Below are 17,368 nucleotides of genomic sequence, written 5' to 3'. Positions count from 1 at the left end.
AGTCTAAGATTCTAGGAAATAAGGACAGTGTGAAAAAGGCACTTGCTTCAGGCGCATCTTCCAAGCACAAAAAGGTGATGTAGCCTCTCTATGAAGAGTTGGACAAAGCGATGCATGCGTGGTTTGTTGAAGCACGAGCCAAGAACGTCCCCCTCACCAGAAGCCTTGTCCAGCAAAAAGCCTTGAACTATGTGTGCCTACTCGGCATTGACGATTTTAAAGCCAGCGTTCGCTGGCTGAACCGTTTCAATGCCCGCCATAACATGGCACCATAGCGGCACCAGGGATCACGGCCGCCTGGAAAACGCTGGAAAAAATAGGAAACATGCCGCCTAATCTCGAGCTTGACGAATACATCAGCGCTGGTGTTATGGTTAACGAAGAGCTGAGTGATGAGCAGATTATCAAAGCCACCAGGAATGATGAGTACTCTTCCGATGTCAAAGATGACGTACAGGACATGCCTGCTGAGGCAACTGCCTCACAGGTGATGGACGCTTTCGATGTAATCAGGAATTTCGTTGCTGTTTGTTATGACGATGTCGGGACGGGTCTGCTGACTGAATGTGAAAATGGTGTGACGGCGTTGCTCTCCGTGAAGCGCAAGCAAGCCAAGCTTACAGATTTTTGGCATCAAATGTTTTTGCTGCTGCTTGGGCAATTATTTCTACGTGTCAGATCAAATTTTTGTGATAACGAAGTTCTGCGAGAACGAATCTTTTTTCGGGCATGGTGAATTTCGTTGTGGCGGGATCCAACTGTACATGTTCTTCTATGGACAAGTCATCAAAAGTGAAATATACTTCAATATATCAAAATTTCATTACATATACTGAAGTTTGTAATACCAAGGTTTACCTGTACTAATTGCATGATTCTCGCTTGGTGGTTACGTAACCAGAGGTATTCTTCTAATACAGTTGTCTTTTGATAATTCGACCCTAACGGGACCAAAGAAATTGATCAAGTTATTCAACAGGTGAATTAAACAAGGAGCACAAAAAGATACCAAATGTACCACTGAATCAGTTGGCAGCTTTTGCCCAATTCTAACAAGCCCCCGAAACAAATGCCTGCCGCACCCACTTTCTATGTATGTACAAATGGCATTGAAGCTCCTAAACAAAGCAGAAATCTAATTTGCACTCAGTATATTTAGCAAGAAATATAGACACGGGTCTAATACAGAATGCTGCACAATGGCGGCCGGTGTCCTAAAGTCAGCTTCATTGAAAGGCATTGAGGTTACGCGGTAAAGCATACAAATGTTGTGAAAGTGGTTTTCGCTTCTTATCTGACTGCACAACGCATACAATTTTCAGCCTCATATTTCACGAAAGACAAAAAGGTATGTGATAGAATCAGGTAAATACTCTAATAATTCATTGCAAGCTACCGTTTTCCCTTTAATGACTGTCTGGGGCAAGATGAAAATAGCCGTTTTCAACAGAAGATGACGTGTGTTCGACGCACTCACTCTATACCAAGCACTACCATGACAGACACTGCTGCTGTTGGAGTCATGACTGCAGTGATTTAGTGGTTGGGCACATGTGCGATGACCAGTCAAGTTCTACTGTATTTTCCAATCTATAAAACACTTTCCTTTAAATTATTGTCGGTGCATCTTGTACAACGGCACAACTTATATATGTGCTTACAGCTGTTCATTCTGGCGCAACCAAACTGTGCATCCTTCTTAGTTCATGAAACTGCGTGTGGCAGCATCCTGAAAGAAACTTAATTTTGTATTAACAGAGGTGAGACCGTTGCTACAAATGTCAACTCCTAGGGTTCACCGAGTAGGCCGTCCAGCAACAGCAGTAGCGTAGCAGCAATGAAGGCCACTGCTACACGCCGGAAAAGCAATACCAGGGATGTGCCTAGGTCATGTAAAGGTTACTCAGAAGTCGACAACCTAGTGATGCTGCTGGCTGAAGTGGCTGAAATTTTGGGCACTGTATCAGAGGATGAGGCCTTCAAGTGCAGTACAATAAGGGTTGGTTTATTATGCCTAAGAGGAGAGTTGGTTGAAGATTTTTTTCTGCGAGAATTTGTGGCTCATAAAATTTTGTTGGGGGAAATTTACTGCCCTGAAATGGATAAGCTTAGCACTTCATGATGATTGTACATATGCATGTGTCATTTCATTTTGTAAATCCAGTTATAATAAATGCATCTTATATACCGGTGTGACTCATAAGTCAATTTTTCTTTGACTTACGAAAAGTGGGGGATGTGACTTATACAAAGGCATCAGCTATATTACAGACAATACAGACATTTTCAGCATAGGCTAATTTCAAGATCGAAATAACAAAACCTTGGTCCCCCATAAATGTATGGGAGCCAGCTCGGACCGTTAGTAGGGATCAAATTAATCAAAATATCTAATTAACCAAAGTCTACTGTATAATGAATTACATATAAGACACAACAAAGTAAATCTAAAATGTTTCTTGGTAATGTCAGCCTGCAACAAACATATGCTTATAAAGAATACTGAATATAATGAAGGTATTACTATATCTGCTTTGGTTGCAACTTCATTAAAAAAGAGGTGCAACTTTATTTATTAAAAAGATGCATGCACGCATAATGCCTACTTTTGTTCATTCTCAGTGTTGTCCAATGTAGAGTCGTATGGAACAATGTCATCGGGAAGCTCCTCTTCACCTTGCAGAGCCATGGAAATTTCGGACGACACTTCAAGCCATTCTTGTTGCCGTACTTCTTCACTGACAGCATTGCCTAAACGGAAATATCCACAAATGCAATAGTTCAATCAGCAGCAGCCTCGAATGATGGAAGAAACACTTTTATTGCATCTCTGAGTCATCGTTTCAGTCTTTTTGGCAGCTCTACAAAGTCATGAAAGAGGGCATTGAAGCAGTATCTTAAAAAAGTATAAAGTCGAACCCACTTATAACGATACCGGTTTTAACAATATAACAATGAGAAGCTGCTGCACCATCAACTTTTGTATGTTTTGCATGGTGAAATAACCCACATACTACAATGCCCTGATGCCACATTATCGGTTATAACAACGAAGTCTGGCTGCTCAGCGTCCGAGCCGAAAGGTAGTGAAATGTGAAATCCTTGAAAATAAGAAAAGAAAACAAGAAATTCGAGCCGCTGCTTGATGGCCCGCTGCTTGAATGGCTGCCGCGTGCTCATTTTCCAGCCTACTCCGTGCGCCTCTCTCCCATCGCCCTTCCACCCCTCTAAACACCCATATCTCTACGCCGCCCCACTCTCCAAAACACGAATAGACCGCACCAACTGCGCTGCTCGCATCTTGCTCAATGGCTCCTCATTTGGCGCAGTTCTGCAAACAGCGTAATCGCCCGTGTTCACGTTTGTTGGTTGCATCAAAATTGTTCCTAGCCACCTGGTTTCTCAGCCTCTTTTGACTTGCCGTGGAAATGAAAGATGGCTGATGATGGCAGCAACGATGCAGTAGGGCAGGCTGCCTCAACGTTGTCCTCACAGGAGGCCCAGTGGATGATTCAGTTCCTCCGGGGCTTTATTTTAGCAAGGAACTTTCCGCTACACTACATGGAGTACCTGGATACTTTGGAGAAGGATGGCAGCAAGCTTCACGTCAAGCATGCTAGGCTGACTAACACAGGGTTTTCTTGTACAATCCAGTGCGACATACATGGTGGCGAGACGCTTGTAGTGATCTTGCCTCAGCATTTCTTTTTGATTTCTCAAGCTGACAGGCTGCTGCGGCAACCTCGCCTTTTTTAAAAGGCCCCTTATAGGGCTACCAAAGCGTTGCCTCGGTGGTGCCTGCCTATCGCTTGCCACCTGTGGACCCCTCTGCAGTTATAGCAGTGCCATTCTTTAACGCGGACAGCGGCAGCTTGTTAAAGCAGTTAAACTAGTGAGCACACTTAGCAGCCAGATGGAGGAAGGTGGTGGGGAGGGGCACTGGCCTCCCCGCCATAATAGTTTTCTAATGTTGAATTCCAATGGCGGAGTCGGAGCAGCCGACAGACTCTGCGAGCGAGCACTCGACTCTGGCGTAGAGCAACGCCTCCAAATCCGCGAGTGGAACACAACCTGCGCCGCCGGAGCAAGGCGGAAGCGGAACTTCTATCTCTGAGTTACCTAGGATGCCTTGCGTGTTGTCATTTCCTTCCGCTGTCTGCTCCCAGCACCGCCGCACTGGTCACTTGTCTACAGCGCCGTTCACCTGTTGTTTTTTTTAAGTGCGGAATGGATATCTCGCCAAGCGTGCAGCAGCTTTTGCTTCCTCGCGAGTCGTGACCCGTGGCGCCTCCCAGCAGACAAACGTGGTAAAGGAAATACCATGGAAATATGTCACGCAGAGTTCCGGTCCACTCCGCCGATTTTGGCGGAGCATCTTTTTCTGCTCCACGGAGTGACTCCCACTCTGAATCCACTCCGACTCTCTCATTGGAACACCTTACTCCCGCCCTCACTCTGTCATTGGAACAAACTTGCTCCGAAACGAGCAGAAAAACTGGCTCCGACTCTGCCATTGGAATTCAACATAAGATCAGCTCTGCCATCCCCCCATTTCGATTTTTTCATGCAAGCCATTTAATACAATTATCAGTTATAACAATAAAATTTTCATGGTATTAGAATATTGCTATAAGTGGGTTCGACTATAACATGCAGCTGCAGTTATGAACCTTGGAGCAGGCAACTAACCAATAAACCCTCGTATGCTACCTAATGGCATAAAAGCTGCCAAAGTTGAGGCCCTCGCTATGCGATGGGCGAGTAGAATAAGTGAAACCAAGGTCATGATTAGAGGGCTCTAGGTAAATTTTGATTATCAATGTGCATCTAAATTTAAGCACAGAAGCATTCTTGCACACCACTGAAATGCAGCCATTACAGCTGGGAATCAAACCTGTTCCATTCTCTCCTTTTTTTATCCTACTCATTTTCACAGTGTAGTTTCAAGCATGAACTGTTTCCAAAGTTTCCAACTACTTCCAGCCTGAATGTCCATCCTACTTCTCACACACAGCCACTACTGACTCACCAGAGCCGGTGGAATGCTGCCAACTTAGACTGTCTTTGTTGTATTGCGACACAAGCCATGGATTGTTTAAATTATGCCGACCAATCATTCTGCAAGTGATCACGTTTCTAGCCACATTTCTGGGCATTCAAGGAAGGCTGCCTATATTTCTACTCATTAAACAAAACTTCAACAAAAGACACAAAGGACTGAATTTTTATTGTCGTTGCGAGCGTACCTCCCTTGTTCAAGCTTCACAGCCTAATAGTTTTGTTTGAACGTTGCAGCCCAAACGTACACATGTAATAAGTATAACTTACTTGGGGTACTTTCTTTTGGTTTCTTCTTCTTTGACTTTCTCCGTGCCTTGGCCTTTTCCTTTACTATAATATGTCGGTGGCCTTTGGCAAAGTGCTGAAGCATCTTAACGTAGACATGAACCATTTCCACCAAGTCCCGCAGGTAGGAGCTGAATTGATGAGCAAGGGAAAGGAAGATCAATATTAGCAAACTATCTGAAATAGTGCTAACACCAGACTTACGAACATTACAAAATTGGTTGTCCCCGGCATTTAAGATTGCATAAAATAATGCCAAAGCAGACAATTTTGTGCGCACAAAAATGTCAACCCTGCTGAAGGAGCGCAAGAAAAAAATTACATCAGGTGCCTAGTACCTTAATTTACTTGGTGTCATTATTTTCATTGTACATCAGGGTCTCCCCGAACCCATAGGTTCCGTAAGCGGTCAGAACAAATCCGACACGATTCCGTTTCTCCTCATTCACTTCCAGAATTTACCGATCTAGAGATTTAAAAATTTTGCACTGTATTTTAGATTTAACAAAGCCATTGCACACCCCATCCGCACTACAATAGTCAGTGAGAAACCCACGCAGCAGCAGCGCACAAGAATCTTCACTGTGTGACTGGCAGGTCCATGGTGGCTGGGTTCACTGTCGTGCTTGTAAGGATAGTTTGTAACACGTGAGCTGAAATCAACTCAGATTTTTTGAATTTAGCGGTGACTGCCTGGTGGAATTTTATTGCCAATGGATGACAACAGTATTGGCTGTTTGAACGCCCTATTAAAACAAACATGTGGGGCACGGTCATGTAAAATTTGTGGTTCAGTCAGGTCGGTGTCGACACAGCACAGTTTCAATACAAGCACGCTTACTACCGCACTGCGCTATTTTTGCCTTTATATGTAATAAAAATGCCCAACAAACATTTCAGTATGCATGGGGCTACTGCTGCATAACAGGCAATGCAGGCATTGAGTAATGAGTATATCGAATACCATTATGCAGTGCAAGTGATTTATTACATGTGTTTACGAAAAATGAAATAAAGTTCTGCGTGTGTGTTTGCATGAAGGCGCCGTTTATGGAACATGGTATTTCGAACTGCAGCCGTATGGTCAACGGGTGCTGCATTGCAGTGTGTAAAGCGGTGCAAGAAAGAAAAAAAAAATGCTTGTCTACACATTATTGCGACTTTCTCATCAAGAGCACTGGCCTTCAAGATTAATCTTAGGGCACTGAACCGTGAATAATGAAGGCCACATGCCGATCCAGCAGCAGCACTACTTCGGTTAGTGTCTCGATCACACATTAGCAAGTGGGTTCAAAGGACGGGCGCTGCACTCCACAAACACTCCCCCCCCCCCCTTTTTTATCCTGTTCAGAGTGCAATTATGAGCATCATCTTGGTTCACGCTCAGGTGTAACGGAGAGCGCGTGCAAACAGAAATCAGTAGAAGCCAGAATCTCTTGGAAATGCACAGGCTGTGATATCTCAAATGCTTGAAGTAGCCAAAGTAATGCAAAAGAAAAGAATGGATCCCAAAGTAGACCTTGCAAAGAAATTGCTAAAATACACCAGAAGCTCTCTGTGCTGCTAACAATCAAATTGAAAGTTGACACTCTTGAAGGCATTATAGCAGAACCTCGTTGATACGGTCCCACTGCATATGTTTTCCCGGTGCCAACGTTCGCAATCAAGAACACAAAAAATGACCCAACAAAACTATGCTCATTTTTGACCGATTCATACATTCCTGGAAAACACGATTCTTTGGCACCAACGCTCAGTACATTGCCAAACTGCAATTATACAATAAGTTTTCCAGTCGCTAGATCCCATGTAAACAAGAAAAGGTGCGAGGCGCGCACGATCGAGAACAGTATACAGCCGCCCATCTCGCGTGAAAATGATGGTGCGCACAGCTTCTCATTCCAGTACCAGCAAATCTCCACCCGGGTCGTCGCACACCGCATTCACAGCTATAGCCACCAAGCCTATTGCGATAAGCATCTTCACCTATCTGTTTTACAGCATGTGGTGTGTAATGCCATTGGTAGCATACTCGAGGTTTAACTGCACAGCGAAATTCCAATATAACGAAGCAAATTGCCAATTTTGCCGACTTCATTGTATCGAGGTTTACCTGTGCTTCATATTGTACGTTTACCGGTTGGTAAGTTTATTTTCGCGGGTTTTTTTTAACAGATATGAACGAGGTTCTACAATATAAACCCCATTGATGCCGCTGAAAGGTGTGTGCAAGCAATGTCTAACAAATACGATGAAACAATGACCCAAATGAAGAAACAAAATACCGACATTGATTGCTTAACAAACAAATACCAACAGACCCTTCTTGTCAGTGTCGTAGTCATCTGGTTTCGTAATTTCGCCTAGTTTTGGACCCTCAACTAGCCTTGAACTACGTGAAACTTAAGATCAGACCACATGCATGCTTGCCAGCATGCACTCGCTCTTGATTGCTCCTGCTTAGATGCCTTGGCAGACTTCACTTCGTATTGATGTATTAGCAGCGCTTCAAAATGCGCAAGTTGGTTGTGGCTACTATCCGTCAGTCACGCTGGTGCAAATACAAAGTCGGCACCACATAGCACAGCCAGACAGGAGCACATGAGCATGAGCGCACACTCAAGCCTTGTCATGCACAAATCAAACGCTGCAGTTAAAAATAGCTGTGGTCTGCCAATGTAGCATAGATACAGCTTCCACCATGGGGTGCCACGACGAGTCCGCTGCCTGAGCACACTGTGGCTCACTGAGGATAACCGCATTTGGCACGTCGTAGGCACCAAAACCGAAAATAGCGGTGTTTCAGTGAACATCCAAAATCAAATTTGAACTGCGCACCATGGTGGTGCTCAGTAGGCGGAGCATTGCGGGCACGTCCAGCTCCGCCGAAGCCTTCGCCGTGCAAGTCATTGAAGAAGGAGCGGAAGCACCGCGAACGGGATGTATGATCGCCAAAAGCTGCGCTTCTGCCGAATGCATTGAAGTACTTTTTACTCACGCACAAAGTATTTTTGAAATAGTCTAATTTAACCCCAAATACATTCCTGGACTTCGATAAGAAAGTGGTTCAGGGCCCCTTTAATGAGCACCATCTTCCTGCGAGAGCAAGGGGCAGAAGGGGAGGGAGCGAGCGCGCGACAACACGATCAAGTGCGCACAAGGGGAGACGGTTGAAAGTGGGGGGCAGGTTGGCGCGCATCTCTTCTTTTTCAGCATGGCCTCGGCTGTGCATGGCTGTCAGCACAATAGAGCAAAGAGTGGGCGTGGCATGGCGCATTTAGTACTGGAGGTTGCATAATCTTGAATTTCGGAGGCACATTCCCTGCTGCCTGAACTTTTCATGATAGCATTGTCCCACTGCAGGGAGGCATCGGGTGGAGTGGACGTGAATGCATAGCTGGCTTACTGTATCTTTTATCGCCGTCTCTCAAATTCAACAAAATTAATCTTTTTCTCAATCACATTAGCCTTTACAAATAGTTCAATAATTCAGAAAATTTTGGGGCCCCTTCTATGTAAAGAAAATCCATTAGTGACTGTTACTATTTGCATCAAAGGTCGAATTTCCATGTAATGAAATTTCTATAGTAACGAAGCAAATTCTTAATTTTAACGATTTATTATATAAAGGTTAAACTGTATTGAGGTTACTTAGCACAAGCTGATGCAAATTTTTGTTTCCCAGTCAACAACATATAAAAGAAACCACTAGCAGCCAAATCCAATGATGAGAATTCACTACAGTGTAACCTGTTTATACTTTTGTAGACTTTGGTTACTGAAACGTACAGTATTTTGTTACATGGCATACTTACTGCCCCACATAAATAGTCTCATATCCAGCATAAGTGCTGAGTGCAAGAGTACACATTTCATGAATGAATATGTAGTAGCAAATTCTTAGGTTGCAAATGACTTTAAGGTGAATGTCATTAAAATTTTTTACATATGGCCCCAATCGAATGGCAGTGAAACAACTCTTTAGATGGACGTGCATTTGTGGAAAGGCAGAAGTACAACTTAAAGAGCTGGTCTTTAATTTGCTTTCCATGACAGACAACACTTCCCGCTGCAACATTACTTACATGGGTTGCACGATTTCGTTGAAGTTCAACAGAAGATGCAGGACAATTTCTCTATACTCAGGAAGGTAGAAGATTGTGCCTAGAAAAGTAAAAACTGCAATTAGTCTATGTTTTGTTTAAAAAATAAATCCACAAACATGAAAACAAAAATCTTCAGACAGATCCGCTGCATCATTTAGGTCCTCATTATTTTTCTTGAGAAAATTGAAACAGTGACAACAGACAAAGAGAATGTGAGCACAAGACAAATTTTTTCATCATAATTATGTTTTTCTTGTGCAGTGACTTTTACCATCATTTTACTGCATTAGCTGCACTAGCTACACTGGCTACAGCACCTTACCAAATCCTTATGTATCCTTATTTTGTAATGAAGCAATGTAATCTCATGAAGACTTAGTGCTTAACCTGTCTCAACCAGATATGACTGCGCCTATGTGCCAAACTACACAGGTGATTTCAAATAAGTTCTATGTCTACCATGTTATTTTGAGCCAGTGTGTAGAAATGTAAGCAACTGATTTCAATCCCCACCATTGCTCTACATCCCTCTGTTCCTTGCACCATTTAAAGCCAAGTAAAAGACCATAACAACATAACAACACATGAATGGCATTTAAAAGACACAAATGCAAGAGTTAGGGAATGCAACATGCTACATGGCTGAAAATAATTCAGGGAGCAAAGCTGAAACAGGTCAGCGATCTAATAAAAGGGAACAGGAACTAGATAAGAAAGAAAGAAATAAACAATGAGGTCATAAAGAATCGAAAAGAAGGTTTCAAACAAACTAAAAAATCACAACACATGCCTTTAAGAACTTTGGCTGCTTCTCGGACAGCTTCTTCAGGGCTGCTGTCCATGGCAGCAAGGGTTCGCAGCAACTCCTGATAAGCTTTCAAGCCAACATGAAGCCTAAATTTGGTGCAAAAGCAAAAAAAGAAAAACTAAGTCTTAGGCCTAGAGCTTTAGACGCAGCGCACAAGCAGCAAACTTGGAACAGCAAACCATGACAAGCAGCACCTTGTTTTTAGATAACAGTGACTTCTTCAGCAACGTTACTGTTGCTGATTTCAACAGCCTCACGTATTCGTCAGGATAAACTTGCTCGAAGCAAACATACTTCTCGCATTCTTTTACCATCAGGTGACTTCCAAGAGAAGGTTCGGAAAGCTACAAGAGAAAGCTTTTTGCAGAGAGAATTTATTTTTCGTAAAGCTCCATGCAAGATTCACAAAATCGTAAAACGAGCCCAAATTTGTAAACCTTATGGACAATTCGGAAGAATTGGCAGGGTTGACAGGTATGTAATTCACTGGTGCATCTATATAAATTTTCATCAAGTAGGACAATGGTGTTTTTGCCATTGCGTTATTATGTTGTCGCTGACCATAGACATCCCAGTGTTAGATGTGGTCATAGTGGCTTTAGTTCTTTTGACAAACAGTGTACAGCATGGTGATGACCATTCTGATTAACATTGAACCCTTAGTGCTTTATTATTTTTACCAAGAGTAAGCTTTTTTTTTTGCTTGTTTTCTAATGCCACCCCATTTAAAACCCTTTTAAAGCTTTTTCAAGCCATCTGCTTCATGTTTTAAGCCTGAAAATCTCATTTTACCTCTTCACTGTGCGATATATACATCTTCGCTTTCCAAATCATCAATTTCAGTAGAAGCAATGAGAAGATTATCATCGTCCTCTTCAACTAAAGAATAAAACTCTAGTACATCGCTTTCACTCTCACTTTCACTGTCAGAGTCAAGCAGCCACTTTCTTTTGCTCGTGCAACTCCCGTGCATGCAGTCAGTGGCAGACGCCATCATTCCTAATCTGCCAAAAGATGCAAAAGGTGCAGGATCCCAAAACACTCTCTTTGAGAGCTGACAAAGTGCTGCCATTGATGTAGTAGAAAACAAAGACTACAATAAATGCGCCCCTCCACTGCTGACGAAATGGCTGCCATGTAGTAGAACATGAAGACTGAATCAGTGCAACCTTCAAGGTACTGAACAAGTGAAAACATCTGTGTAGTAAGACAGGAAAGAGTGAAATAACCGCGGATTTCAAATGCTGGTGCTACAGCTGTCTATGCAGTAGAAAAAAATCTAAGTGGACATGCCAAGATCACCGAAATCACTTTGAATGCAGGATTATTGTGTTGATGAGCTGAGCACATACAAAGCAATATTAATCAGCATTGTGCTGACAAGCTGCACTAACCCAAAACATTTAACAGTTAAAGTTCTGCATATTTACAATAATACAATTATGAACTACAGTAACCACTATAAATGTTCATGTAAAAAATAAAGACAAAATAGACATTATACTATATACAATGATTCCTATCTGGAATCCACTATTCATTTCTTCAGTCATAGATGTGCAACATAGGTAAAGAATGGGCATTATAAAACTTTGCAGTTAGCCATCTGTTCTCCCAGGAACTGTTCCCATTTGGTTTTCAGTACTTCCAAGTTCTTTTAGCCTTCCTGAATGATCACGTAAAACAAGGTGGCATGCCTAGAAATAACGCAAGTACATAGATGGGTCTACGAACCTCTTTGACCAGATACGAATCTTGCCTTTGTCAGTGACCATCATTTCATAATACTGTTCAAGCTGCGTCTGCACATAGTGGAATGCCTCTTTGCATATGGTCTCACTAACAAGGCTGACATCGAAGCCGTTATGACGATTAAACTCCATGAAGAACTTCAATGCCCAAAAGTAGTAGCCTTCATCGTGTGACAGGGCTTTGTTGCGTTGCAGGAAGCTCTGCAAAAGAGGCACAGTTACTGTGATTGACACCTCCCATTTCAGACATTTTTACAGAAAATACCAACTTTTCTTCCACAACAAAAGCTGGAAAGTATGCATCCTGCAACATTTATGAGAAAAAAAATACCATTCGGCTGGATCACACTTGCTAGAACAAGAAAAACCCTACACAACCAACAGTACAGTTACACCGATACAGTAAAACCTCAATACTACTGTCAAAACCACTAATAGTGATACAATATATCAGATATAATAATGAGCAGCCAATGCACCGTCAAATTTTGTATGTGTTCTATGGTAACATAAACCACTTACTACAAGGCTCCAGTTAATTTCATTTCCCTTTTCCCTCTGCTAGCGTCAACACTAGCTAAAGAGGGAAGGTGTTCAAGGCCAGAAGTCGGCGCACCTCGATGACTCAAGTGCATAGTGACAGCGCAAAGGGACAGCCGTTGTCCGGTAAAGAGACGCTTTATTCAAATGACGTGTCTGTCCAGTCCAAGCCCAAACCTCCGCTGTCTTTTACACAACACAAACATGACTCTTTAACCCCTCAGTTGCAGAAAGAGTCACAAACCAGCCAATCACACATGGGGGCTCATACCATTGTAACTAATAGCACCTAAACTTTCGTGATGGACACAGCACTGGTCAAAACAGCAACACAACCTATAATGTGCAAGGAGATAGGTTCCCTGAAAGACACGTGTCGTCTCCCTCTCCCCTACGTTAGACTCCACAAGTACTGGCCTTGATGTCCCCCAGCATCAGAGGCCAGGCTTGAGCTCGCATTTGCAACCGCCAATTGCCCGCGTCGCTCCCCTTTGTCTACGCATCAGCCCTCAGGCCAAACACCTCCTGCAAGAAGCCACCACGGCAGCTGCAGTTCCCACGAAACCACAGCTACTGACGATAGTCTGCACATGGCAGCAGGCTGCTCTACCAGCACTAAGAAAACTCGGTCACCCCGTGCAGCTGTGGGCCAGGTCGTTTGAACGCCCCAAACACCATAATTGGGACCCAGTGGCGGTCGCACACAATATCACTTATTGGTCGCAGCAGGTTCAGTGGTCGTAAAAATATCGTCATTTTCTTAAGGCATTTTCAAAAGGCACACACTGATGCCACAAAGTGACACTGAAACCCGGTGGTCGTGTGTCTTGTCACCCAATTTCAGTGACTACGCTTCCCTGTCTGGAAGCGAGGCTCACAAATGAACCACAGTAGCGGCCAAGAATGGCAATGGGACATCTTGGAAGTGAGGGGGCATCTAGTGGCAGCGGTGACTTCAAGCACACCCCTTCCCCTTCTCTCCATGTCTGTCTCCCCGAATGCTTCCCATTCAGCTCGAACCGTCTTCCCTTTTATTCCGAGAGAGGGCGCGCATTCAGCAGCTCTTCTACGGTGCAACTACGAAGCCGCGTTTTTTTCCATGCATGGGTGTCTCCCACGTCCCCTCTTTGCGGAGCCAACATGTGACCTTTGTTTGTAGTCATTGGCCGATACAGCAGTGTGAGAAATCGTCCTGCGCTCTGCATTACTCGCATAAACTGAACCCCACAACACAGTAACACCAACTCCATATACCGTATTTACTCGAATCTAATGCGCACTTTTTTCTGATAAAACGGGCCCAAAAATAGCCTGCGCGTTAGAATCAAGTATGACCGTAAATCTGCATTACCAAATCGCCATTGGCATTTCAAAACGGCCGACTTGCACGTGCTTTGAGCCTAGCTGCTGTAGCTTGCTCCATGTGCTGTAGTATGTGTGCTTATGTAAGTGCGCCGTCCGTCTTCCCGGTCTTCCTGTTTTCAGCATTTGCTCTATTAGCATGGAAGTGCCGACTGCAAAGACGTACTGAGTTCGTCACAATGCCGTAATTAAAAGGAAAGTGATCACGTGTGCAGAGACGTACGGAAATCGGGCCGCATCACGAGCGTTCCGAGTTCCCGAACGTTACCCGCGGGACTGGCGCAAACAGGAGGAGCTTTCTACTCCGGCGGCTGCTACGTACGGCGCGGCCGCGCAGCCCGTATCTTTAAAGCGATCTGCGATGGAAACACACCTAGGCACACCGCGCTGTGTTCTCATTGCTTAGCGCGCGTTAAAGCGAGAGTCCGCACAAAGGTAAATTCGCTTGTTCCTGCTACCGCACTTCCCCACTGATAAAGAGTTTCCGTGGTCATTGCGTAAGACGTGTTCATGCTTGCATGTGCGCGCATGACACCATGCTTGTTAATTCAGTTAGTAAGCAAATGCTTAAAAGTTTATATGGCGAATAAAACTGCTATCCTTACTTTTCGTATAGCTGTCTACTAATTTGCTATCGTAATCGATGCTTCGGCTTTCGGGCGAAACTGCACCTTTCTTTATTTATCGCAACTTTAGTGTATTGGGAGTAAATCTTTGTTTTTTTCAAATCAGAGAAAGATGTACTATTCCTGTATGAAAGAATGAGGTGTGCGGTACTGTAAAGAACTTTTCTTTCTTTAGGTCACGGCAAACGGGTGCGCATTCAAATCGAGGGCGAGCATTTTTTCCCTCTTCTTTTTTTTTTTTTTAAAGTCATGGAACACAGGTACATGTTACAATCGAGGGCGCGCTAGAACCGAGTAAATATGGTACCTCATAATGACTGCTTCCATGCCGCGTTATCGGTCATAACAACTAAATCCAGCTACTGAGTGTCTGCCAAAAGAAAAAAAGAATGCAAAATACTTGAAAAAAAAATTCAGGCTGCTGCACCCATAGAGTTTCATACAATATATACTAGAGGGAACTCTGGCGCTGCCGTAATTGACCGACCATGGGAATGACAGGAAGTACATGGATTTGTCTGATCTTCGTGCTTGTGGATTTAGACATTCTTGTGACTGTTTATTACGCTTTATATGTCTTCATTGTCGTCAATTTCAGAGCAATCTACACTCTTCCAAGTGCAAAAGACGCTGCGAACATGCACAATCGCTGCTAATTGCAACAATTGAACTTGTCAAGGTGACCAAATCGAAACGCGCCAAGCGTCTCAAGGCACAGGCATGCCTACAATAAATTCATAAGGGCGCTTCACGTCACTTATTGGTGCATGCACCTGTGTCTTAATGGTTTCAATATCAGGCTTCTGTGCTAGAGGTCCTGTGTTCGAACCCTGCCGTCGGAAAATTTTAATAATGTTTACTTAATTATTTATTACGCATTGCATTATTGAAAATGACAAGTTTACAAAGTCACAAGCCATCTGAAGCCAGAAGGACGAAGTTTAGGCAAATCCATGTACTTCCCATAATTACCTTGCTGGGTCACCCGCTCACATTGCAGCTCCCATAGACACTAGAGCCAGAGCTTCCTCCAGTAATTATTGTATGAAACTATGTGGCTTCATCCCTTCCCACCTTTGAGTCACACACTCTGCACGGCACACCTTTGTTGCGTTGACTTGGCAGAAGTAGACACGAGCAGCTGCATCAGACCTACACCTTTCGTGCCGCACAACCCACATGGCACATATCGCAGTGCACAAGCACACAGCAAGCGAGGACCACGAAACTGCCTATGCCGGCCAATGCTCGCTTCCCAATAACGGCAGAAAACGAAACTTCAAGGAGCAGGCTAAGCTGGCGCCAGGCCAGTGGGGCTGGCAGCACCAGGGCCAGTGCAGAGGTGCGCACGCACAGAGACCGTCAAAGATGAGGGAGTTACAAGGGGGTTGAAATGGAGGGCGAGGAGAGCGTACTTGCGAAGAAGGGCGTGAGGGAAGCGGATTTGCTTTCCTGCCAGCTTGATGAATGGCACTAATTACATCTGCCACCTAAGACTGCCAGCGAAGCAGCGGAGTTGTCGAGGCTGGACTGGGCCTCTGCCGCTGCTTCCCTTCCGCCACGTGCTCACATGCTTTTTCCTCCGTTTGCTGACAGATCAGCGCTGTGTTTATGTTCTTCGTCCTGCATTCTTAACACAAATAATGTCTCATGAAGATGATGAAGTCGTTTCCACTGATCATAATCAGTTGGTGTGCTCCCTTTTGCTGCGGCATCGCCGCATTCAATGGACAAGGAGAATGAGTTACTGGGTGTCGCCTTCACATCTCTGTATTCAAGGTCTGTCTTGTCGTACAGAATCGGATATGGCGCAGTCTCCAACATCCTTTTCATCAGTACATCTCAGTTTAGACTCATCATTGTAAAGAAACAAGCGCGAACAAGACCAAAACAAGTGCGAGCGAGAGCTGACGCGAGCACACGATAGTGCAAAACAAGCAGTCCAGCTGAACTAGACACGAGTACAAACAGAGCAGTCGGGCGATCCGCATGATACCAGTTTCCCACACGTATGTCTCTATAGGAGCCACCCTTATTGGTCTCCTCTGGTCGTGGCTCGCTTGCCACCGCGTCCAGCCATGAAAAATTGGCCTAGGACCAATCCCTCCCGCGGCGTGCATTTTGTCACTAGTGTGGCTGGGGCATTACGGTGTGATGCAGTAACGGCGACCTCGGCATTTGAGAGAAAGTGAAATTTCCGCCACAGTTGTGTTTTCTTTTATTTATTTTTTTCACGCAGCATTGAGGAGTTTCTCCTAAGCCTTCCCTTTATGGTGGGGTCAGAGCAATGCTGGTTGGAGTTACCGCCAAGTGATTTGGTATGCTGCTGAGAGCATCGTCGGAGCACGGTATGTTCAAACTAACTGTTGCAAATGCTAGCAGGTTCGACTAACCGTGCGTTTCACGCATTGGAATACAGATAACTTTGACGGGACCACGGCGTCAGTTCAAATAAACCAGAAGTTCGAATTAACCGTATTCAAAATAATAAGATTTGACTTTACAAGGAAGCAGTCACTGGGCACTAGATTCGGGCACCATCTATTATTAAGTTATGCATTTGCCCTGCTAATGCTTTCTTGACAAAGGATAGTGATATCGTAACAATAAAGAGGCATCGCTGCACAAAGGCTAAACACAGTGAAGTGCGATTGGCAGTACAATTCAAAAGTACTAATATTAAAGCAACGATTTCTGATAGATTGCATAAATGCAGACTGGAGTATGTTTCTATAACACGCAGGCTGTCATGGGGCACAGAGGCTGAGCTGGGCTAGACTGCGGGAATTTAAACTTGCAAATTTAACAAGCAGACCGCAAGAATGCCAA

General features: G+C 44.1%; 1 protein-coding gene across 1 annotated transcript in view; it reads right to left on the bottom strand.

The window, feature by feature from the left end:
• timeout (circadian regulator timeout) overlaps positions 1–17,368 on the bottom strand; it is a 325,432-nt gene that overhangs the window by 284,680 nt on the left and 23,384 nt on the right. Inside the window, exons 9-13 of the mRNA XM_075693090.1 lie at positions 11,995–12,212; positions 10,243–10,346; positions 9,432–9,510; positions 5,329–5,477; positions 2,607–2,751 (exon numbers count right to left, since the gene is read on the bottom strand). Of these exons, the coding sequence (XP_075549205.1) occupies positions 2,607–2,751; positions 5,329–5,477; positions 9,432–9,510; positions 10,243–10,346; positions 11,995–12,212 (695 nt within the window). The remainder of the gene's footprint in view (positions 1–2,606; positions 2,752–5,328; positions 5,478–9,431; positions 9,511–10,242; positions 10,347–11,994; positions 12,213–17,368) is intronic.

The sequence above is a fragment of the Dermacentor variabilis genome, chromosome 5, assembly GCF_050947875.1.
Source record: "Dermacentor variabilis isolate Ectoservices chromosome 5, ASM5094787v1, whole genome shotgun sequence".
NCBI lineage: Eukaryota > Metazoa > Arthropoda > Arachnida > Ixodida > Ixodidae > Dermacentor > Dermacentor variabilis.
Note: the sequence above shows the minus strand (reverse complement) of the source record. Positions and strands in the feature narration are given on the sequence as shown.